A 24235-nucleotide genomic window follows, 5' to 3' on the forward strand; every position below is an offset into this window, starting at 1 on the left:
TCAGTCCTATGGTCTTGGGGCCCCCACGAGTCTCCCGTCAGTCCTATGGTCTTGGGGCCCCCATGAGTCTCCTGTCAGTCCTATGGTCTTGGGGCCCCCACGAGTCTCCCGTCAGTCCTATGGTCTTGGGGCCCCCATGAGTCTCCTGTCAGTCCTATGGTTTTGGGGCCCCCACGAGTCTCCTGTCAGTCCTATGGTCTTGGGGCCCCCACGAGTCTCCTGTCAGTCCTATGGTCTTGGGGCCCCCACTTCTCCTGCCCCTCACATTTCTCTCACATCTTTCCCTGCTTACATCGTCTAACTTCTTTTTGCAGCCAGAAAGTGTTGTGGGGTCGCTCAGCTCCGGCTCTAATGGCTCCCATCGGTCCAAAGCCTGGAAATACCGCACCAAGGCCCTGAGCTCCGAGGTGGATGAGAGTCTGTTTGGAGTGAAGGTCAGTAATGGAAGACATCAGGGAGTGTTCTCCTGCCGTATACACCCCTCCACATCAGGGGCCCAGCCCAATGATGTAATAGGCCGAGGTAGAGGGTCCCTAATACATTACTATTGTGTAGGCAGGGGTCTCCGGCCGTCCTCATTCAATGAATGGAGCTTTGTGCTCTGTACGTATACACCCAATAAATCCATCTTTTACTACTTTGATTTTTGGCTGTTTTACAAGATCTACCAGTGAGCGCAGACCTCTGCCCTTTCAGCATTCCATTTTTCTCTCCGGTTTCCGGTGCCCCTGTTGGTCTTGCCTCCACTCCCACCTGTTTTTTTCACGCTATATGTGATACTAAAGACATACACTCTTCAGGTGAGAGGTTCACTGGTAATATTTATTTCTATTGCAATTTTACGAAATTAACATCAATACTACGCTTAGAGCGCTCGGTGTCTCTCCCCTTTTGTCTTCCACACAGTATAATGCTGTATTCGTGCCCCAAACCTGGGCTGCATCTTATCATCTGGAAAACCCGATATTTGCTTGCACTGATCATATTGATCTGATACCAATGAAATGATTTTTAAGGGGCTTTATTTGTTTTCTTACAAAGCGGCAACCAAAAAATGACGCTCCCATTGTGCAGAAAGCCGAAACCAGACGACGTAATGCCATGTCAGCACCGACACGGGGTCACAAGCCTGAGACCATCCGGATCATCACCAGTGACCTGATCCGAGACCTTATGTAAGTGCAGGACCAGCTGGTAAAGCTTCTTCTAGATTCACTTTTGGTAATGTGTACTGGTAAGAGCTGACCCAAATGGCCGCCTGTTGTCAAGGGGGAAGATCGGACATGTTGGATTTTCATCTATCTGGCATCTTAGAAATAACATGAACTATCAACAGGGAGCAGAGAATGGTTTGTATCCTAAGTGGCTGATAACAGAGATTGATAGCTCATAGTCACCATACTACAATACAAGGTCTTTAGTCTATTGCCGTGGTCCAGGTCCGTGTTGTTCTATGTTCCATGCATGACATTGTATGTTACATTGCTTTTTGGCAGTGTGCCCTCCGAAGACCCCTCCGGCCTGTCCCTTATTATGACCCACCAGGATTTCCGTCGCATCAAGGAAAGAGCACGAATCCTGACTAAGGAGGAACGGGAAAAAGCGGTTCAAGCTATGAAAGATGAGAAAGAGGCGACCATTGTAAGACACAACCCCTATGGGGGAGTGTAAGGAATACGGTAGACGTGGGCTTGTGGGGAAGATATGGCAGTAACGGGGGTTAACCATTGGCAGGAAGCATCTAATGAGCGGAAGAACTACATGAAACAGAAGGAGATGCTGCGCAAGAAGAACGAGAAGCTGAGCGACCTGGAAGAAGAGGCCCAGCGGAGAGCGCAATACCTTCTCCAGAGGGCCAACACTATGCGCATGGAGCAGGAGGATGAAATAAAGAAACTGAATGAGGTGAGTCCAGATGGAGAGAGTTGTGGTCGATCTCTCGCCTTTCCAAATTAAAGGGTTTGTCCAGGGAGTCTTTATTACTCTATCTAAAGGTTCCGGTGTGGTTCAGACCCTGGGTCACATGATCGGAACAAACACCCAGCCCCTTGCGTCGCTCTACCTCCTCTCGCATGTTAATAGGTCCAATCTGCCAGTGAATACAGGAGAGGAGGGATGAGGTGTTGCGACCTGGGGCTGGGTGCTTGTTCTGATCACATGACTCAAGGTCGGAACTAGGTACAGTATCTAAACCCCCAGAGGAAGTAGTGCTAAAAAGACTCCCTGGAAAAACCCCTTTAGGCTAAGGCCCCACGGGCTGTAAACGCAGTGATAAAGCGCTGCGTGATCGCATTGTGGTTCTTTCCGCAGCGCTTTGAAGAGAAAGTTCACAGAGTTTTCCTCCACGGACTTTCTCTTAACACTATATCTACAGGAAAGCCGCCGCGTTTCCGTAGATATAATTGACATGCTGCGATTTGCAAAGCCGCAACGGCTTTGCAAATCACAACGTGTCCGCGCTGCGATTTCTTCCGCAAAGTGGGCATGGGATTCGCATAAATCCCATCCCCTTTGCTTGCACTGTAATATGCCACGATTTTTCCCGCAGCGTCTCCGCTTCGGGCAAATCGCGGCGTGTCCGGCCCCGGCCTTAAAGAAGAGAAGCAGGGCAGCGACATTGCTTTTGACCACCAGGTGGCAGACTTTGTATCCCCTCGGTGTGTTGTTGTTTCCCAGCCTTGCCAGGCAATGTTTCGGTAAGTTCACACGGCGGAAAATGGATTCCGAATGTGAACATACTGCGCAGTTAGCCGTGAAGGAATGCCGACGCAGCGCACTGCCATCCCGTCGCAGCATCAAAATCCACTGCCAAAAAACTCCATGTGAATTAGCCCTTTAGGTGTTATCACTGAGCTTTTTGGTACCCCCCTCCCCATTTGATATTCTCTACATCTGCATGGTCTACCATTTCTGTATTTATTTGTCACCCTCTGTGGCCCCCAACAGATGATTTTGAATGCCAAGTGCCACGCCATCCGTGATGCCCAAATTCTAGAGAAAGGTGTCATTTCCAAGGAGCTGTCCGAAGAGCAGAAGAGGCTGGACCAGATGATGGAGGTGGAGCGGCAGAAAGCCATCAAGATGCAGGAGGAGGCTGAAGAGAAGCGGAAACTGGAAAAGATCAGGTATTGGGGCTGTCTACTTATCCTGTGCTTCAGAGCTGCATTCAAAATTCTGCTGGTTTCGGGGCTACACCTCCCACTACATCCCTTTTGTGCGCCATTGTATGCTGTGCTGCATTGTAGGAGACGTGGAGTCTATTGTATTAGAAGACCTGATGTCACTCAGGATTAGTACGAGACCTGTAAAGCCAAGCGTTACTCAAACTTCACTTTAGAGGAACTTTTTTGCAATTTCTTTCCAGGGGAAAACTCCACATCATAAAACAGATGGAAGAAAATGAGCACTCCAGGATCCTGGAGGAAGAACAGAGAGATCAAGAAGCTCAGCAGCTGCTAAAATACCTGGAGGAGCTTCAGATGGAGGACTACAAGGTGAGCAGCGAGGGCAGGGGGTAGGGTTGAGCGATCGGAAAAGATCGGATCCCGATCGGCAATCGAGCAAGTTATGCATTCGGGATCGCTGGAAAATGATCGAAAATCGGATTTTGAAATCTCAAGATTGGCTCAACCTCACTGTATATATAATATACAATTAGGGTTGAGGAATTGGGAAAGATCAGATCCCGATCGGCTGGAAAACGATAGGAAATCGGATTTTGAAATCGATCCTGAAATCTCAAGATCGGCTCAACCCTACAGGTGGGCTGTGGGATGGCCCATCAAGGAGAAAATCATAACTTATCTGTAGGCCGATGGGGAGCGGTCTCTGATTTCTGTTTCAGAGGATTTTTTTTGGTTTTCACCATTAGGACATGGAAAGAAAAAAGCAAGAACAACTGGAAATCCAGGAAGAGATCAAACGTATCAACGCTGAGAACGAGAAGAAGAAGAAAGAGAGGAAGGAACAGGAGCGGCTGGCGGAGCTGCGAGTGCTGGAGTACACCAAGCAGAAACTGGTAAGGGGGAGATGAGCTAAAGCGGGGATAGGGTGATATAAAGTGGTCAGATCCTTTAAGACAATCTTAAAGGGAACCTGTCAAGGTGTCGCGGCCAGACTCCTGTTGGCCTATTTTCCCGTGAAAAAAGGATTGGCAATCGAAATCCAACATACTAAATACTTACCTCCCCCGACACCTGCAGTTCATGGAGAGTTAGAGATAGTTGGCCGATCCTGCAGGGTTGACCACATTTACTGTGTATGTCCTGCTTAACCCCCTCAACCTTCAGATACCCTTCTCGCTTATCGGGGCTTCCATGACTGGTGTCTGGCAAGTGAACCCACGATACAATATGGGCATGTAAACAAGTTTCAGGGACTTAAGATGCTCTTGTTGTCACAATGTAAAGGAGTTTCATTCTGCAGATCCTTCTATCGGGCTGTCTTTACTTCCTTACACAGGCTCGAGAAGCAGAATACGAGGCCGAGCAGGAGAAAATTAAGAAGGAGAAAGAAAAGGAAGTCGCTCGTCTCCGAGCGCTACAGGAAAGAGACCGGGACCACCGTGCAGAGCAGGTACCTACTGCAGGACTCCATCATGTCACTGGTTTATGGTTTAAAGGTTGTCGGTCAACCAACCAGTCATATTTTCAGCTGAACCCTTGGACAACATGGCAATCGGGAGGGTGGTGGCAAATGGACGTCACAATGCCCTTGAGTAAGATGGCTGGAATCTATTAGGAAGCTGTCGCCTCTTCATAAATCTGTCGCTGCGTTTCACTCCTCTGCACCACAAAGGGAGAGACGGCAAGAATCCAATCTCATCACAGACCTGCAACCTTAGCCTTGTGCTTTGCTCCACTTGCAAACACTAAAATGAAATTTACGGCCACTTTAGAGCAGACTTTGGGTGGATTTTCTTCTTAGAAGGATGAAAAAAACAATTTCCGAATTTGGGGCAATTGGCATTAGCCTCATGGGTCTTCTTCCTCTGGATCAGCACTGCAGGGTTATAGGTTGGAGTTGATGGACCTGTGTCTTCATCCAACCTCATGTCTTATGTTACGATATAATACGTCTTCTGTTTCAGGATGCCCTTCGAGCCAAGAGAAACCAAGAAGCCATGGAGAGGACCTGGCGTCAGAAGGAGAAGGAGGAAGCATTGAAGCAGTCAGAAATGAACTCCATGATGAAGAAGACTCGCTTGGAGCAGGTGGCCCAGAAGGAGCACTTCTTGGCCGTGCAGGCTCAGCGGGATCGGGCAGAATTCGAAAGGGTCTTACGGTATAGAGAGCGATAACTGCGTCCGATACCGGTTATTGAGCTTTTGGCGCGGCTCCTTCACAGTTCTCTCTTGAACCTCCCACCTTTCAGGGTCCAACGAGAGCTGATGGAGAAAGAGCGCAAAGAGGTGGAGGAGAAGGCTCGGGAGCTGATGAAGCACGCGGGAGAGCTGAGGCGTCAGGTGCGGGAGAATGAGCAGAAGCAAGTCGTAGAACGGATCTCCCACTTCGAGGAGGGGAAGAAACTGGACGAGGAGGCGCGTCAGCGCAGGGCACGCCTGGATGAACTAAAGCAGAAGAAGCTGGAAGAGCTGCGGTGAGTATGAAAGACAAGATGCAACCACAAAGCAAACTATGAAAAATATTAGCACACTTGCAGTTTCTAGACTCTAAAAATGCAAATCGAGCCTTTTTGCATTTCTGAAGTCTGGGAAAGCAGATTGACCTCCCATGTGGGAGCTGTGATGGCAGCCATATTGTCAGTCACTGACTATTCATTTTGCCCTTGTTCTCTTTCAGAATGGTCGGACTTCCAGACAAGTACTGCTCAATGGTAGCACGAAAAGCGGATGCTCATATTACCGCCGTCCACTAAGGCAGATGGGCCCCGAATTGTTTAGGGATTGGGTTTCATATCACATTATAGAGGCTTTTACGTTACATCTGTATCTCACCATCTATATATACATTTATCTGATGACTCGATTTGTTGTCTATGTAGTTTATTGTAAGACGGACATGCCTCTGTTTACCTGCAGGGGGCATTGCAGGAAAGTATAATCACATGAGGCTACACACATAGGAGGAGGACTATCAAATCCAATGCAAAAGATCTCGTCTGGTGTCTGTGATAATAGAGGCGTCTGAGGATTGGGCAAGTTATTGTCAGGGTACTGCTCTAGAGTATTCCTTGTATATGTATACGTTGCTTAGCCATAACATTAAAACCACTGACTGGTGAAGGATTATCTTTTGACTGGCGCTAATAAGGGGTGGGATATAGTAGGCAACAATAAATAATCAGTTCTGTGACATGGACCAAACTCTAATGTTGTCGACTGGATCAAAATATCTCGAGAACAAGAAGTCTACAGAAAGTGGTCCAAGGTGGTAATACCTGTATATTGGTGGTAAAGCAATATATCCAAAGAGCAAAGGATAGCCCTTCTGGCCCTGGCCCATCAGCAAATCCCTCGTCTGCTTCTCTTCAGTGCAGTTGCATCCTATCTACAGCCTTTGCACTGTCCTGTTGAGCACACACAGGCTCAATGGCTGACATGTATCTGTCCCTGGCCAATCCCCTCCTTCTGAAAGATGCCTGAACAAAATGGTTCCTAGTACCTCTGCAAAGGCATTTGTTCATGCTTTTGATCTCTACTTGTATACCTGTATCTGAACTGGTTGCACATTCCCTGACCTCTGCCTGTTCACCATAGTTAACAGTTCCGCCTGCCCTGACCTCTGCCTGCATATTGTTTGCCTGTCCACCTGTCTTGTCCACTGACAACGTCTTAATAATAAATAATAATGATAATAAATTTTATTTCTATAGCGCCAACATATTGGCGCTATACAATTTGTAGGGTTCAAATACAGACAGAAAGATATATTACAAAGAAAGTCATTTCACACAATGGGACTGAGGGCCCTGCTCGTCAGAGCTTACAATCTATGAGGTAGAGGGCGTGACACAAGAGGTAGCAGGGACGGCATTGCTTATACAGAGGTCAGACAATTCTGTAATAGAGGTGACTGTCATTACGCAAACATAAGACTTTATGAGCCGTCAACAGTCGTGTCCTTTAACATGTGGATGGAGCTTGGACTTATAAAGTTAGCCTGAGAGGTAATGTGGGAGCGGGGACAGAGGAGGGTTAAATTTTGGGGATTCTAATTACAGTCCTATGAAAAAGTTTGTGCCCCCCTATTAATCTTAATCATTTTTAGTTCTAAATATTTTGGTGTTTGCAGCAGCCATTTCAGTTTGATATCTCTAATAACTGATGGACACAGTAATATTTCAGGATTGAAATGAGGTTTATTGTACTAACAGAAAATGTGCAATATGTATTAAACCAAAATTTGACCAATGCAAAAGTATGGGCACCTCAACAGAAAAGTGACATTAATATTTAGTAGATCCTCCTTTTGCCTCTAGTCGCTTCCTGTAGCATTTAATCAGTTCCTGGATCCTGGATGAAGGGAATTGTTTTGTAAAGAGGAATGGTCCAAAATCAAGTTCACTTAAGTTTGATGGTCGCCGAGCATGGACAGCCCGCTTCCAATCATCCCACAGATGTTCAATGATATTCAGGTCTGGGGACTGGGATGGCCATTCCAGAACATTGTCATTGTTCCTCTGCATGAATGCCTGAGTCGATTTGGAGCGGTGTTTTGGATCATTGTCTTGCTGAAATATCCATCCCCGACGTAACTTCAACTTCGTCACTGATTCTTGAACATTATTCTCAAGAATCTGCTGATAATGAGTGGAATCCATGCGACCCTCAACTTTAACAAGATTCCCAATGCCGGCATTGGCCACACAGCCCCAAAGCATGATGGAACCTCCACCAAGAGAGCGCGGGTTGGGCGGTAGACAGAGATGAGGGAGGAAATGTAGGGAGGTGCAGCATTATGGAGAGCCTTGTGGGGGAGGGGGATAACTTTATATTTTATTCTATAATGAATAGGCAGCCAATGTAATGACTGGCACAGACCGGAGGCCTTGCTGTAGCGTCTAGCCTGATAGATAAGCCTGGCCGCTGCATTCAGAATAGATTGTAGAGGGGAGAGTTTAGTGAGGGGAAGACCGATTAGTAAGGAGTTACAGTAGTCAAGGCGAGAATGAATCAGAGAGACAATAAGTGTCTTTAGTGTATCTCTGGTGAGGAAAGGATGTATTCTGGAGATGTTTTTGAGGTGGAGGTGACATGAACGTGCGAGTGATTCAATATGAGGGGTGAAGGAAAGGTCTGCGTCAAACATGACCCCGAGGCAGCGGGCCTGCTGCCTAGGAGTTATAGTAAGGCCTGAGACTACAGCTGTCTGATTTAGCCGCCATGAACCTGGTACCGCTCCTGACATTGTGACCTGGTGGCCCTTATGGGTAGTACTACAGGATAGTATCCATCATATCCTATGTGATACTGTTATATGAGTCAATGAATCTAATCCTATCCTATAGCATAGAATCTCCCAAGCTGCTATATCTTCATCATCATATCTTATACTGGAGCTAGTTAGAACACGGCCAAGCATTGAAACCACGGATATCATTATGAAAGTAAAGGTCTGAAACTGTAACTGGATGATATGGACAGCACCATGGTTGTAACGTGTACCCATTCTGCTAGGAAAGTACCAAAATCTTTCAGAATATAACTACTATAATCCTGCTCCTGTGTACAAGAATATAACTACTATAATACTGCTCCTATGTACAAGAATATAACTACTATAATACTACTCCTATGTACAAGAATATAACTACTATAATACTACCTCCTATGTACAAGAATATAACTACTATAATACTGCTCCTATGTACAAGAATATAACTACTATAATACTACTCCTATGTACAAGAATATAACTACTATAATACTACTCCTATGTACAAGAGTATAACTACTATAATACTACCTCCTATGTACAAGAATATAACTACTATAATACTGCTCCTATGTACAAGAATATAACTACTATAATACTGCTCCTATGTACAAGAATATAACTACTATAATACTACTCCTATGTACAAGAATATAACTACTATAATACTGCTCCTATGTACAAGAATATAACTACTATAATACTGCTCCTATGTACAAGAATATAACTACTATAATACTACCTCCTATGTACAAGAATAGAACTACTATAATACTGCTCCTATGTACAAGAATATAACTACTATAATACTGCTCCTATGTACAAGAATATAACTACTTTAATACTACCTCCTATGTACAAGAATATAACTACTATAATACTACTCCTATGTACAAGAATATAACTACTATAATACTACTCCTATGTACAAGATTATAACTACTATAATACTGCTCCTATGTACAAGACTATAACTACTATAATACTACTCCTATGTACAAGAATATAACTACTATAATGCTGCCTCCTATGTACAAGAATATAACTACTATAATACTACTCCTATGTACAAGAATATAACTACTTTAATACTACCTCCTATGTACAAGAATATAACTACTATAATACTACCTCCTAGCTGTGAGGACGTGTTTTTGTAGCTCTCCTGAGGCTCCTGATGTCTGGAGATAGCCCAGGGCGGGGCCGCCCTGGGTGGGGAAGTTCCCCTGCCAAGGCCCAGGCTCCAAGGCCTTCTCTGGGAAGCAATTCCCAGACAACTAAAAAAATGGATGGAAATCCTAAAGTCCCCAGTAATGGGAATCGTGTCCAGTGTGTCAGCAGTCCTAGTGCAGCAAGCCAAGATGGGAAGAAAGTTGTAAAGGAAGAAGTAACGGAAGCAAGCAGTAGTACGGTGCAACAACCAAGCAAAATGGTTGAATGTAAGGAGCAAACTTTGCAGCCTGTGCAGACTCCATTGCAGGTTGCAGGTGTCCAGTCCACCCCACCCTCCTGCAGACAGAGGAGAACATCCCTGGAGAAGCAGACCATGCAGGAGAACATGCAGCAGTCTGTATTGGTACGGTCTGAGCGGACAAGATCTGGAAGCGGTAACTACAAAAATGTAGTGAAGGCAGTGGAGGAGATCAAAGGGAGACCAGCGGGGGAAGCTTCAAGGTACCAGCAGTACAGTCACTGGAAATAAACTGGGACATAGTCCCCAGTCTGGACATTGTGGGCCCATGGCAGTGACAACAGCCGTAGCATGTCAGAAATCACAGGCTACACCAACCAGAAGCCATACTGGGGGTAACCAACCTGCAAAGCTTTCCAACAATGCACAGACTGTCACAGCTACTGAGCGAGCACCAGAACTGCGCCTGGCAGATGAGATACCAGCACTGGTCAAGCGACTGGAGACATTGAAGGCCAGTAAAATATATCTGCAGAGACAGATTGAATGTGCCTATAATCTAAAAAAGTCTGCATGCCCTGAGAAACTGGTGTTACTGGACAGGAAGCTGAGCGCACTGGCGAAAGAGCTCGCCGAGAACGTACGGGAGACCGAGACTGTACTGGAGCAAATGGGACCGGTGGGAGAATCATACAGAAACCAGCAGCGGTTCCAGGAATACCAGAAGTCACCATCACCTTGTGCTAAAGCTGGGTCTGAACCCTCTCAAGGTGGCAGCCAGCAGTCCCATGTAAAACCAGTTCTGCAGCCAGCAAGTTTCCCTTTTAAGGAAGGGAATTTGTACGGGAAAGCGACCAGTGTTCAGCAACAGCAAAAACCTGCAGCAGTTCTCAGCAAGGCACCACAAGTCCCAGCAACCAGCACTTTGCAACCAGGTCATGGACCCCTGCCTAATGGTAATGAAGTAGCAGCTGTGCAGACACCACAAGTCCCAGGAGACAAGTCATTGCAGCAGGACTATGGACTCTTACCTGAAGGTACTGGGGGAGTAACATATTTGGGGTTACAGGTTGTGGACTCTGTTGTGCAGGACTCTGCTGCCGCTGACTGTAGTGGTAATATGGACTCTGCTATGCAGGACTCTGCTGCCGCTGACTATAATACTAATATGGACTCTGCTGTGCAGGACTCTGCTGCCGCTGATTGTCTGACTAATGTGCCTGATATTATGATTATTCCTGTATGTGATAACGGCCCAGCAGGGGAAGGTGTTTCTGGGGGGGATCCTTCACTATCTATGGCGTCAGACCCCTCTGCAGTCCAGTCTCTGGAGTCTGGTGATATTGCAGACATAGAGGTTGATGGTGGGGCGGACACAGGACAGTCCAGTGTGCAGGACTTTCCCCCTCTAGATACTCGCACAGTAGCAGAACCACATGGTACAGGTGCTCAGCAGCGCACACAGCGCCCACAAACACGCCAAGATGGCGGATCCGGCCGTACCTCCTCAGGGAATGCCTGGAGCCGCGGTGCTCCATCTTTTGCATCAAACTCCAGTTATACAGGCCAGGCTTTCAGGAGGAGGAATGTAGTCAGGTTTAGGCACGGAGGTGCCAAGGAGGATCTGCCGGATAGGAGGTTTGTGGTCCGAGAGCTCCTATGTACCCAGATGGGCTTTGTGCCGACTGATATCCTGGCTGTCATAAACCTTCCTGACCGCCAGGGGTATGATGTTAGTTTTAAGCTGATGTCTGATCTGGACCGGTTCTGGGCCAATCTCACCAGGTTGAGAGATACGGAAGGTTGGGATAAGTTCAGTTTCATCCCCATCTCTAGGCCAGATACAGCCTCTGTCACAATTGTATTTTGGAATGAAGCCGTTCCCCCTCAGGATATTGTCATCTGGCTCAGGAGGCATTGTGACCTCATGTCCGATCTTAGTAAGAACAGGGATGAAGACGGGGTCTGGACCGGTGGGTGGAGGGTCCTGGTGAAGTTGCGTCAGCAGAACAACATAACCCAACATCTGCCCAATTCGTTCTTTATAGGCCGAGAAAAAGGGATCTGCTTCTATGCGGGTCAGCCTCGCCGGTGCTTCAAGTGTGGGAAGGCCGGCCATGTGGCCAGTGTATGCTCCATGGTAAAGTGTAGCCTATGTAATGAAATGGGCCACGTGAGTGCCACATGCCAAAGCATTAGGTGTAACCTGTGCGGTCGGATCGGTCACCCCCACAGAGATTGTCCTGATGCCTGGCATAACATCTGTAAGGATAGCCCTGATGAGGACTTGCTGGCAGCGGCTGATGACATACAGGAGGAGGAGGAGGCGCTATTGTCAGGGTCAGTAGTCACGGAGGCGGAGCCTCAACCACATACAGGTGATACCACCCAAGACCAGGCCGAGTCAGGTCCCATTGAGACGACCATGGAGGTTGTCGAGCAGGTTGTACAACCCTCAGTGGTCGTCTCTTCTCCTGCCCGATCATCCAACAATAATAAAAGGAGGAAGAAGGATAAAGCCAGCCGTAAGCCTGAGGGTGAGTGGACCACGGTAGAAAAGCCCACAAAGATGAGAGTAAGTAGTGCAGGCGAGGTCACTGCAACGGGGAATAGATTTAGTGTCCTATCAGAGTCAGACGGAGAAGCAGAACTAGACAGAGAACTCTCACGAATGATGGCGGAGTATGAGGATGAACCAGAGGGCGATCCTCCCAATAAGAGGAGACCCCACCGAGATGAGGGGCAGTCCGAATCAGACATGGAAACAGCTGGTCACCAGGACACCTCTGACTCTGATCTATGACAATGGGGCCCATCTCTCTGTTTCTCATATTCCTAGTTGTTCTGATGGCAGGTTTCTATCTTAAAGTTATCTCTAGTAATGTGAATAGCATCCGAGCAAGGAGGACAAGACACGCAGTGTATGAACATCTGAGATATCTTGATGCCGATGTCTATTTCTTACAAGAAACCCGTTTAAATACTTTAGGACTAATACGAGAAGCAGAGAGAGAATGGAAATCTGGCCCGTCCTTCTGGTCTCTGGCTGTGGAACCTTATGCCGGGGTTTCTATACTGTTTAACACCCCTGATGTCACCATACACAGATTCACTGAGGTTCTGATGGGGAGGTGCCTGGTTTTAGAAGTTACCATCCGAGGCAGAAGGCTCCGACTCATTAATATCTATGGTCCACCGCAGTCGGTGATTGAAAGGGCACGTCTGTTTGATGAAGTCAAGCAGTACTTGTTTACATCTGTTCCGGTAGTCATGGCAGGGGACTTTAATGCCACCATGTCATCCAGTGACAGACCTACTGGTCGGCCTCTCACCAGGGACTGCAAGGTCTTAAGCAGAATTATTTCACAGGCTGGTCTGTCTGATGTGTTTACTGAGGGTGGTAGGAAACCAAAATTCACTTACTCCTGCGCTGGTAGATGCAGTCGGATAGACTTAGCTCTGGTCAGTCCCGCTGAGCATGTTAGTGAGAAAAGTGAAAAGACAGTCCCTTATTCTGACCATCTGGCTTTGTATTTTTGCTTGGGCTCCACAAAACGCCCTGATATTGGGAGAGGCCTATGGAAGCTCAATTCCAGCCTCTTGGACGATGACTGTGTCCGGAGTTGTGTCCACTCTCTATTTCAGAACCAGCTTGAGAGAGTGGTGTTTTATGACAACATGGCAGACTGGTGGGAGGATGTCAAGGAGGAGATCAGATCCCTCTTAAGGAGACTGTCAGTTAAGAAGGGGAAGAGTAAGTATAGCCAGTATCTCAGGCTGCGGAAAGAATTAGAGTCACTCTATTCGGCGGGCGGGGATGACCAACAGAAGATTGACCGGCTGAAATCTGAGATCAGTCAGTATCAGTACCGCAGGTATACATCCCTGGTTCTTGAACGGGATTATGGGTCCTTAGGGGCTCCGGATCCTTTTGAGAATTGCAGGGAGCGGGTGGCAAATAAATCGGTCACAGGTCTCACTGACTCCCAGGGTGTTTTACAGGAGTCTCGGGAGGGTATCCTGGGGGTGGTGAGAACTTACTATGCTGACTTGTTTCAGAAGAAGGTTTTGGATAGAGAGAAGGTGGCTCAATTCTTGGAGGCAACTCCAGGTCCTGATACTAATGATTTGGACTTTTCTCCTTTGACAGCAGAGTTAACAGTGGAGGAGGTGAAAGAGGCCATAGATAAGTTACATCTGAAGAAGGCACCAGGTCCAGATGGGATTACAGCTGAGTTCTATAAGAAATTCCGAGACCTCTTGGCACCAATTCTCGTGGATGTATACAAAACTAGTCTAGAAAACCACCTGATGCCTCCATCCATGAGAGTGTCCTCCCTGATCCTGCTGTCTAAAGGTAAAGAGCCTAGTGACATCAAGAACTGGAGGCCGATTGCCCTCTTGAATGTCGATAGGAAGATTCTTGCAAAAATTCTGTTCTCTAGATTAGTTTGTTTGTCCCCGGCACTGTTGGCAGGCTCACAGTTTGGCACAGTTAAAGGGCGGAACATCTCTGGAGCAGTTATCTCGATAAGGGAGATGTTTGAGAGATGTAAAGCTCTGAGGTGTGGGAGATATGTTGTGAGTCTTGACCAGGCTAAGGCCTTTGACAGAGTAGACCATGAGTATCTATGGGCGACTTTGACAAAGTACGGTATTCCGGGACAATTTGTGGATTGGCTGAGAACTTTGTACCGTGAGGCGGAGAGCTTTCCTCTGATTAATGGTTGGCAGGGTGATGCTTTCAGGGTTGAGGCAGGGGTGAGACAAGGTTGCCCACTGAGTCCATTACTGTATGTGTTTGCCATAGACCCGTTTCTTAGGTCACTGCAGGAGTGTGATTTTCAGGGGGCGCCGGTCCCCCACTGCTTGCCCCTGAGAGTTGTTGCCTACGCGGATGATGTGACTGTGGTGATATCTGAGCCTCGTGAGGTGGAGATGTTGTCTGCGGCCATCAGAAGTTACTCAGAGGCCTCCGGGTCTCTTGTCAACCTTGAGAAGAGTCAAGCTCTCTGGACGGGTCATACTGGTCCTACATTTGATCTGCCGCAGTTTGCCCAGGCCTCCTCCTATATTAAGATCCTTGGGGTGAAATTCGGGAGGGATGATAATTGCAGACTAAATTGGGAAGAAAAGTTGGAATCCGGAAATGCAAAGGTTCAGCGATGGAAGAACTGGAGGCTGACCTATAGAGAAAGGGTTAAAATGTTGAAGACTTACCTGGTCCCTGTCTTCTTGTACGTCTCTGTTGTCTTTCCTTTGCCAGAATCTTTCTCCACTAGGCTCTTTAGCCTGTTCTTCCAACTTTTGTGGGGGAACAGGTTGAACCCAGTAAAAAGAGGGATAACCTACCTACAGAGGAGAGAGGGTGGGCTGGATATGTTAAATCCAAGGGTGTTTTTTGACTCCATGTTTCTAAAAGTAAATTTTGGTTGCCTGGACTCAGATAACAGCTCCCTGTGGGTAAATAGTATCAGGGACTGGATATTGCCTTTTGCAGAATCCTGGGTGCGAGGCGGCAGCCTTAAGAGGGGTCGATCGACTCGTGACTACCTCCCCCAGTATCTGGACTATGGCATAAGGTGCCTGAAAAAATGGGGTATTGAAAAGACCTATCTGGTGAGTAAGACCAGGAGAGATCTATACACCAGGGTATGTAAGACCTTCTATTGTCTCCAGCCAGCATTGAGGGACTGTACATCTATAACCCTGCAGGATAGTCTGAGGCTCCTCACTGGTCTGAGGCTCCCTGCAAAGTTCTTTGACATTGCCTGGCTATCTCTGCATGGGAAACTTTTTGTAAGAGGCAACCTAAAACATCTCAGTGTGACAGATCGGGCATGTCCATTAGGTTGTCAGCAGGAGGAGACCATGGCACATTTTATATCAGAGTGCTGGGGAGGGCGAAAGATCTGGCAGGAAATATCCCGGAGGCTCAAAATTCACCGATTACAGTCTCTCAAATACCCGGAGATTGTATATGGCATCCCAACTAATATAGGTGACATTAACCGGGAGACCCTGTATATTATTATTACTGTCATCAAATATTATCACTGGCATACGAGGACCCAGGTGTCCCTACACAGAGAGCCCTTCCGTCATATGACCGCTGTCACATATATCATATCTGAACTGAGGTGGATAAAGTCTCTGGAGGTCAGAAAAAAGTCTGATAATGTAAAATTGTGGAGAAATGTATATATCGATTGCTGAATATTCTGATAACACTGCAAATAAGTCTGTTCATTTATTTATGGATTTATTTTTTTTTTCCCCCTCTTTATCCTGCCAGCAATGGACTCTTAAGTTAAAGTGATTCTCATTTTTGTTATCTGACAGACATGTCTGATTTATGTTATATTATTATTATTATTATTATTATTATTATTAGTTATTAATTCTGCTGGAATGTAATGTATTTTTGTTTTGTTTTTACTAATAAAAATTACCTCCTATGTACAAGAATAGAACTACTATAATACTGCTCCTATGTACAAGAATATAACTACTATAATACTGCTCCTATGTACAAGAATATAACTACTTTAATACTACCTCCTATGTACAAGAATATAACTACTATAATACTACTCCTATGTACAAGAATATAACTACTATAATACTACTCCTATGTACAAGATTATAACTACTATAATACTGCTCCTATGTACAAGACTATAACTACTATAATACTACTCCTATGTACAAGAATATAACTACTATAATGCTGCCTCCTATGTACAAGAATATAACTACTATAATACTACTCCTATGTACAAGAATATAACTACTTTAATACTACCTCCTATGTACAAGAATATAACTACTATAATACTACCTCCTATGTACAAGAATATAACTACTATAATACTACCTCCTATGTACAAGAATAGAACTACTATAATGCTGCCTCCTATGTACAAGAATATAACTACTATAATACTACTCCTATGTACAAGAATATAACTACTTTAATACTACCTCCTATGTACAAGAATATAACTACTATAATACTACCTCCTATGTACAAGAATAGAACTACTATAATACTGCTCCTATGTACAAGAATATAACTACTATAATACTACTCCTATGTACAAGAATATAATTACTATAATACTACTCCTATGTACAAGAATATAACTACTATAATACTACTCCTATGTGCAAGAATATAACTACTATAATACTACTCCTATGTGCAAGAATATAACTACTATAATACTGTCTCCTATGTGTATGAATATAACTACTATAATACTACTCCTATGTACAAGAATATAACTACTATAATACTACCTCCTATGTACAAGAATATAACTACTATAATACTGCTCCTATGTGCAAGAATATAACTACTATAATACTACCTCCTATGTACAAGAATATAACTACTATAATACTGCTCCTATGTACAAGAATATAACTACTATAATTCTTCCTCCTATGTACAAGAATATAACTACTATAATGCTGCCTCCTATGTACAAGAATATAACTACTATAATACTACTCCTATGTACAAGAATATAACTACTTTAATACTACCTCCTATGTACAAGAATATAACTACTATAATACTACCTCCTATGTACAAGAATAGAACTACTATAATACTGCTCCTATGTACAAGAATATAACTACTATAATACTACTCCTATGTGCAAGAATATAACTACTATAATACTGTCTCCTATGTGTATGAATATAACTACTATAATACTGCTCCTATGTACAAGAATATAACTACTATAATACTGCTCCTATGTGCAAGAATATAACTACTATAATACTACCTCCTATGTACAAGAATATAACTACTATAATACTACTCCTATGTACAAGAATATAACTACTATAATACTACCTCCTATGTACAAGAATATAACTACTATAATACTACTCCTATGTACAAGAATATAACTACTATAATACTACTCCTATGTACAAGAATATAACTACTATAATACTGCCTCCTATATACAAGAATATAACTACTATAATACTACTCCTATGTACAAGAATATAACTACTTTAATACTACCTCCTATGTACAAGAATATAACTACTATAATACTACCTCCTATGTACAAGAATAGAACTACTATAATACTGCTCCTATGTACAAGAATATAACTACTATAATACTACTCCTATGTGCAAGAATATAACTACTATAATACTGTCTCCTATGTGTATGAATATAACTACTATAATACTGCTCCTATGTACAAGAATATAACTACTATAATACTACTCCTATGTACAAGAATATAACTACTATAATACTACCTCCTATGTACAAGAATATAACTACTATAATACTACTCCTATGTACAAGAATATAACTACTATAATACTACTCCTATGTGCAAGAATATAACTACTATAATACTGTCTCCTATGTGTATGAATATAACTACTATAATACTACTCCTATGTACAAGAATATAACTACTATAATACTACCTCCTATGTACAAGAATATAACTACTATAATACTGCTCCTATGTGCAAGAATATAACTACTATAATACTACCTCCTATGTACAAGAATATAACTACTATAATACTGCTCCTATGTACAAGAATATAACTACTATAATTCTTCCTCCTATGTACAAGAATATAACTACTATAATGCTGCCTCCTATGTACAAGAATATAACTACTATAATACTACTCCTATGTACAAGAATATAACTACTTTAATACTACCTCCTATGTACAAGAATATAACTACTATAATACTACCTCCTATGTACAAGAATAGAACTACTATAATACTGCTCCTATGTACAAGAATATAACTACTATAATACTACTCCTATGTGCAAGAATATAACTACTATAATACTGTCTCCTATGTGTATGAATATAACTACTATAATACTGCTCCTATGTACAAGAATATAACTACTATAATACTGCTCCTATGTGCAAGAATATAACTACTATAATACTACCTCCTATGTACAAGAATATAACTACTATAATACTACCTCCTATGTACAAGAATAGAACTACTATAATACTGCTCCTATGTACAAGAATATAACTACTATAATACTACTCCTATGTACAAGAATATAATTACTATAATACTACTCCTATGTACAAGAATATAACTACTATAATACTACTCCTATGTGCAAGAATATAACTACTATAATACTACTCCTATGTGCAAGAATATAACTACTATAATACTACTCCTATGTGCAAGAATATAACTACTATAATACTGTCTCCTATGTGTATGAATATAACTACTATAATACTGCTCCTATGTACAAGAATATAACTACTATAATACTGCTCCTATGTGCAAGAATATAACTACTATAATACTACCTCCTATGTACAAGAATATAACTACTATAATACTACTCCTATGTACAAGAATATAACTACTATAATACTACCTCCTATGTACAAGAATATAACTACTATAATACTACTCCTATGTACAAGAATATAACTACTATAATACTACTCCTATGTACAAGAATATAACTACTATAATACTGCCTCCTATATACAAGAATATAACTACTATAATACTGCTCCTATGTACAAGAATATAACTACTATAATACTACTCTTATATACAAGAATATAACTACTATAATACTGCTCCTATGCAGGGTCGGACTGGCCCGCCGGAGCACCGGGGAATCCCCTGGTGGGCCCCAGGCCCCGACTATATAGAAGCACTGGTCAGGGGCCCGATCGGGATGTCAGGGGCTGGTTCGGGCCCCTGTCCAGTGCATTTGCATTGATAAACTGAGCGCTGCTAGTGGCAGGGGCTGGATCAGTAAGTTCGGGGCCCCAGGCTGCAGGCAGCGCTGTAATGAATAAAGAAGCACAGCTACCGGCAGTTTCCCAGGGCCCCGACACTTACACAGAGGGGCCTCCTGCCAGTGCAATCTTAGGAAGCGATCTCTCTGCAAGCCGGGACTTCCCCCCTCCCCCTCCTCTTCAGAGTGAGTCATCGTTTACATCGGCCCGTGTGGGGAGTCTGCTGCTGCTTCACAAATGTGAGTATATTTTTTTCTTTTTTTTGGTAAAATGTAATATTTAATATGTATTTGTGTACATTTGTTTAACCCTTAAGTACTATCATGGTGTCTATCATACACCGCTACCATACACATATCACTATGATAGACACCATGATAGTACTTAAAGGGGTATTCCCATCTAAATAATTATTTTTTAATTTGTAGATGATTAAAATTTAAACATTTTTACAAATATAAGTAATTAAAAATTCTGCAGAGTTTTAAAGGTTTTCTGTAACTTTCTTAGTGGTGACAGTCTGTTATCTTGATCGCTTGCCAATGGATACGACCACCAATGCAGAAACTTTCTAAGGTCAGAAAATCAGCCATGATTTCTTTATTGTGGCCGGGATATCTTCTCATACATGTAGTGTCCCTGCCTGATACCCCAGGAACAATAAGGAAATCATGGCTGGGTTCCTGACAAGTCCCAGACTATAGAAAGTTTCTGCATTAGTGGTCGTATCCATTGGTAACTGATCAAGATAACAGACTGTCACCACTAAGATGGTTAGAGAAAATCTTTAAAACTCTGCAGAATTTTTAATTACTTATATTTGCAAAAATGTTTAACTTTTAATTATCTACAAATATAGATATGATTATGTACATGGGAATACCCCTTCAAGGGTTAAAGCATGTGTCTTGTATACTGTGTGAGGACTGTATGTTTGTATACAGGTATGTGTGTGTATATACAGCATGCTATAATAATGTGTGAGTGTATGTATATATGTGAGTATATATGGTATATGAATGTATATAAATGTGTATATGCTAGATATATATCTATATCTATCTATCCATCTATCTATATATGTGTGTGTGTGTGTGAGTATATATGAATGTATATGTATGAGTGTGTAGGTAACTGTTGCAGTTTTTGGAAATCGCAGCACTTATACCTACGGAAACACCTACAGTGTCCCTATAGGTATAATGGAAGCAGAAAGTCCTCAGAGCAAACCTCTGTGGAGTTTCTGCAAAAAGCGCTGCAGGAAAACTGACATGTTGCCGCCGGGGGTTTTCCTGCAGAGCTTTTTGGCTGTGGGCCGCTGTGTTAGGTCCTATCCTTATAGTATAATGTATAGTATATTGAGATGTTAAGGAGGAGCTCTTACCACCTGGGGCACATGCGGTTTTATATACCGCTAGAAAGCCAACAGTGCGCTGAATTCAGTGCAGCTGTTCTGTGCCCCCGGTGAAGAGCTATTGGTCCCGGTACCGTAGCTCTTCACTGTCAGATGGGCGTGTCTGACAGTCAGTCAGGAACGTCCTTCTTCCCAGCAGCGTCTATTGTGCTGTACTGTGAGATTGGGGAGGAACGCCCCCTCCCCTCCTGATAATGCTCGTCCATAGACGTGTACTGGGGGGAGGTAGCGTTCCTCACCACTCAACGTCATCACTAGGCGGTAAGCAAAGCCCCCTCACACAGTACAGCGCAATAGACACTACTGCAAGGAAGGGCATTACTGATTGACTGTCCCTTCTGACAGTGAAGAGCTGCGGTACCGGCACCGATAGCTCTTCACCAGGGCACAGAACGGGAAAGCTGCACTGAATTCAGCGCACTGTCGGCTTTCTAGCGGTGTATTAAACCGCATGTGCCCCAAATGGTGAAAGGTCCTCTATAAGGATTAGGCACAACAGTGAGACGCAGTGTTTATCATTGATCTTTTGTCCCCATCCCCCGTTATCCTCCTGCCTGTGTCTGTTCGGTCTCATGGCCTTATTTCTGGAAATCCTGTATCTAATTGGTTTCAGTGGTCCCAGGAGGTGCAGGACTCTCAGCAAGGAGACGCCAGCACGAGACTAAATGGACACTGGCGGCGGACAATGGAGCAATGGGGACAGGTGAAGGCGCTTTTTATTTTTTTATTTTACACCTCCCTCCCAGCACATGGGTCGCTCCAATTCCTGGACAAATCTTTAAAGGATTGATCCATCTTTATAATATTGATGGTCTGTCCTTAGGATAAGCCATCAATATTACATCTGTGATGATACAACAGCCAGGACCTCTGCAGATCAGCTCTTCCAGGACAGCGTGGCTACAGGTAATGGTAACACTTCTAGGAGCCGCGCTGATCACTTTCCATACAGAGTTTAGCATTAGGTTTAGGTAGTATGTTGTTGCCCATTGTATGGCAGGTGAGCAGCATGGCTCCCGAGATGGTATTACCTTTAGCTGCCCTGTCTCGGCATCGCTGGTCTGCAGGGTCCTGGTGGTGGGCCCCTAGAAACAATTCCACTGGTGGGCCCTAGACACCCCAGTCCGACCCTGCTCCTATGTACAAGAATATAACTACTATAATACTGCTCCTGTGTACAAGAATATAACTACTATAATACTGCTCTTATGTACAGGAATATAACTACTATAATACTACTCCTATGTACAAGAATATAACTACTATAATACTACTCCTATGTACAAGATTATAACTACTATAATACTGCTCCTATGTACAAGACTATAACTACTATAATACTACTCCTATGTACAAGAATATAACTACTATAATGCTGCCTCCTATGTACAAGAATATAACTACTATAATACTACTCCTATGTACAAGAATATAACTACTTTAATACTACCTCCTATGTACAAGAATATAACTACTATAATACTACCTCCTATGTACAAGAATATAACTACTATAATACTACCTCCTATGTACAAGAATAGAACTACTATAATACTGCTCCTATGTACAAGAATATAACTACTATAATACTGCTCCTATGTACAAGAATATAACTACTTTAATACTACCTCCTATGTACAAGAATATAACTACTATAATACTACTCCTATGTACAAGAATATAACTACTATAATACTACTCCTATGTACAAGATTATAACTACTATAATACTGCTCCTATGTACAAGACTATAACTACTATAATACTACTCCTATGTACAAGAATATAACTACTATAATGCTGCCTCCTATGTACAAGAATATAACTACTATAATACTACTCCTATGTACAAGAATATAACTACTTTAATACTACCTCCTATGTACAAGAATATAACTACTATAATACTACCTCCTATGTACAAGAATATAACTACTATAATACTACCTCCTATGTACAAGAATAGAACTACTATAATACTGCTCCTATGTACAAGAATATAACTACTATAATACTGCTCCTATGTACAAGAATATAACTACTTTAATACTACCTCCTATGTACAAGAATATAACTACTATAATACTACTCCTATGTACAAGAATATAACTACTATAATACTACTCCTATGTACAAGATTATAACTACTATAATACTGCTCCTATGTACAAGACTATAACTACTATAATACTACTCCTATGTACAAGAATATAACTACTATAATGCTGCCTCCTATGTACAAGAATATAACTACTATAATACTACTCCTATGTACAAGAATATAACTACTTTAATACTACCTCCTATGTACAAGAATATAACTACTATAATACTACCTCCTATGTACAAGAATAGAACTACTATAATACTGCTCCTATGTACAAGAATATAACTACTATAATACTGCTCCTATGTACAAGAATATAACTACTTTAATACTACCTCCTATGTACAAGAATATAACTACTATAATACTACCTCCTATGTACAAGAATAGAACTACTATAATACTGCTCCTGTGTACAAGAATATAACTACTATAATACTACTCCTGTGTACAAGAATATAACTACTATAATACTACTCCTATGTGCAAGAATATAACTACTATAATACTACTCCTATGTGCAAGAATATAACTACTATAATACTGTCTCCTATGTGTATGAATATAACTACTATAATACTACTCCTATGTACAAGAATATAACTACTATAATACTACTCCTATGTACAAGAATATAACTACTATAATACTACTCCTATGTACAAGAATATAACTACTATAATACTGCTCCTATGTACAAGAATATAACTACTATAATACTGCTCCTATGTACAAGAATATAACTACTATAATACTGCTCCTATGTACAAGAATATAACTACTATAATACTGCCTCCTATGTACAAGAATATAACTACTATAATGCTGCCTCCTATGTACAAGAATATAACTACTATAATACTACCTCCTATGTACAAGAATATAACTACTTTAATACTACCTCCTATGTACAAGAATATAACTACTATAATACTACCTCCTATGTACAAGAATAGAACTACTATAATACTGCTCCTATGTACAAGAATATAACTACTATAATACTGCTCCTATGTACAAGAATATAACTACTATAATTCTTCCTCCTATGTACAAGAATATAACTACTATAATGCTGCCTCCTATGTACAAGAATATAACTA

At 42.6% G+C, this 24235-nt stretch overlaps 1 protein-coding gene across 1 annotated transcript; it reads left to right on the top strand.

Annotated features, from left to right (window-relative positions):
* Positions 1–319: 319 nt before the first annotated feature.
* Positions 320–5891, top strand: CFAP45 (cilia and flagella associated protein 45). The gene is made up of 11 exons (XM_075281230.1): positions 320–434; positions 1042–1175; positions 1497–1641; positions 1735–1905; positions 2947–3125; positions 3365–3494; positions 3872–4018; positions 4462–4575; positions 5090–5283; positions 5374–5598; positions 5802–5891. The coding sequence occupies exons 2-11, from the start codon at positions 1102–1104 to the stop codon at positions 5875–5877; spliced, it is 1455 nt and encodes a 484-aa protein (XP_075137331.1). The 5' UTR covers positions 320–434; positions 1042–1101; the 3' UTR covers positions 5878–5891.
* The last annotated feature ends 18344 nt before the right edge of the window (positions 5892–24235 follow it).

Source organism: Leptodactylus fuscus, chromosome 7 (genome assembly GCF_031893055.1).
Source record: "Leptodactylus fuscus isolate aLepFus1 chromosome 7, aLepFus1.hap2, whole genome shotgun sequence".
NCBI lineage: Eukaryota > Metazoa > Chordata > Amphibia > Anura > Leptodactylidae > Leptodactylus > Leptodactylus fuscus.

What these genes read in the sequence shown, in the direction of transcription:
- CFAP45 (XM_075281230.1), top strand. Translation starts at nt 1,102, where the DNA reads ATGTCAGCACCGACACGGGGTCACAAGCCTGAGACCATCCGGATCATC. An exon ending in TTCAGATGGAGGACTACAAG is followed by an intron (nt 3,495 to 3,871) that starts GTGAGCAGCGAG and finishes TTTCACCATTAG; the next exon opens with GACATGGAAAGAAAAAAGCA. An exon ending in GAATTCGAAAGGGTCTTACG is followed by an intron (nt 5,284 to 5,373) that starts GTATAGAGAGCG and finishes CCCACCTTTCAG; the next exon opens with GGTCCAACGAGAGCTGATGG.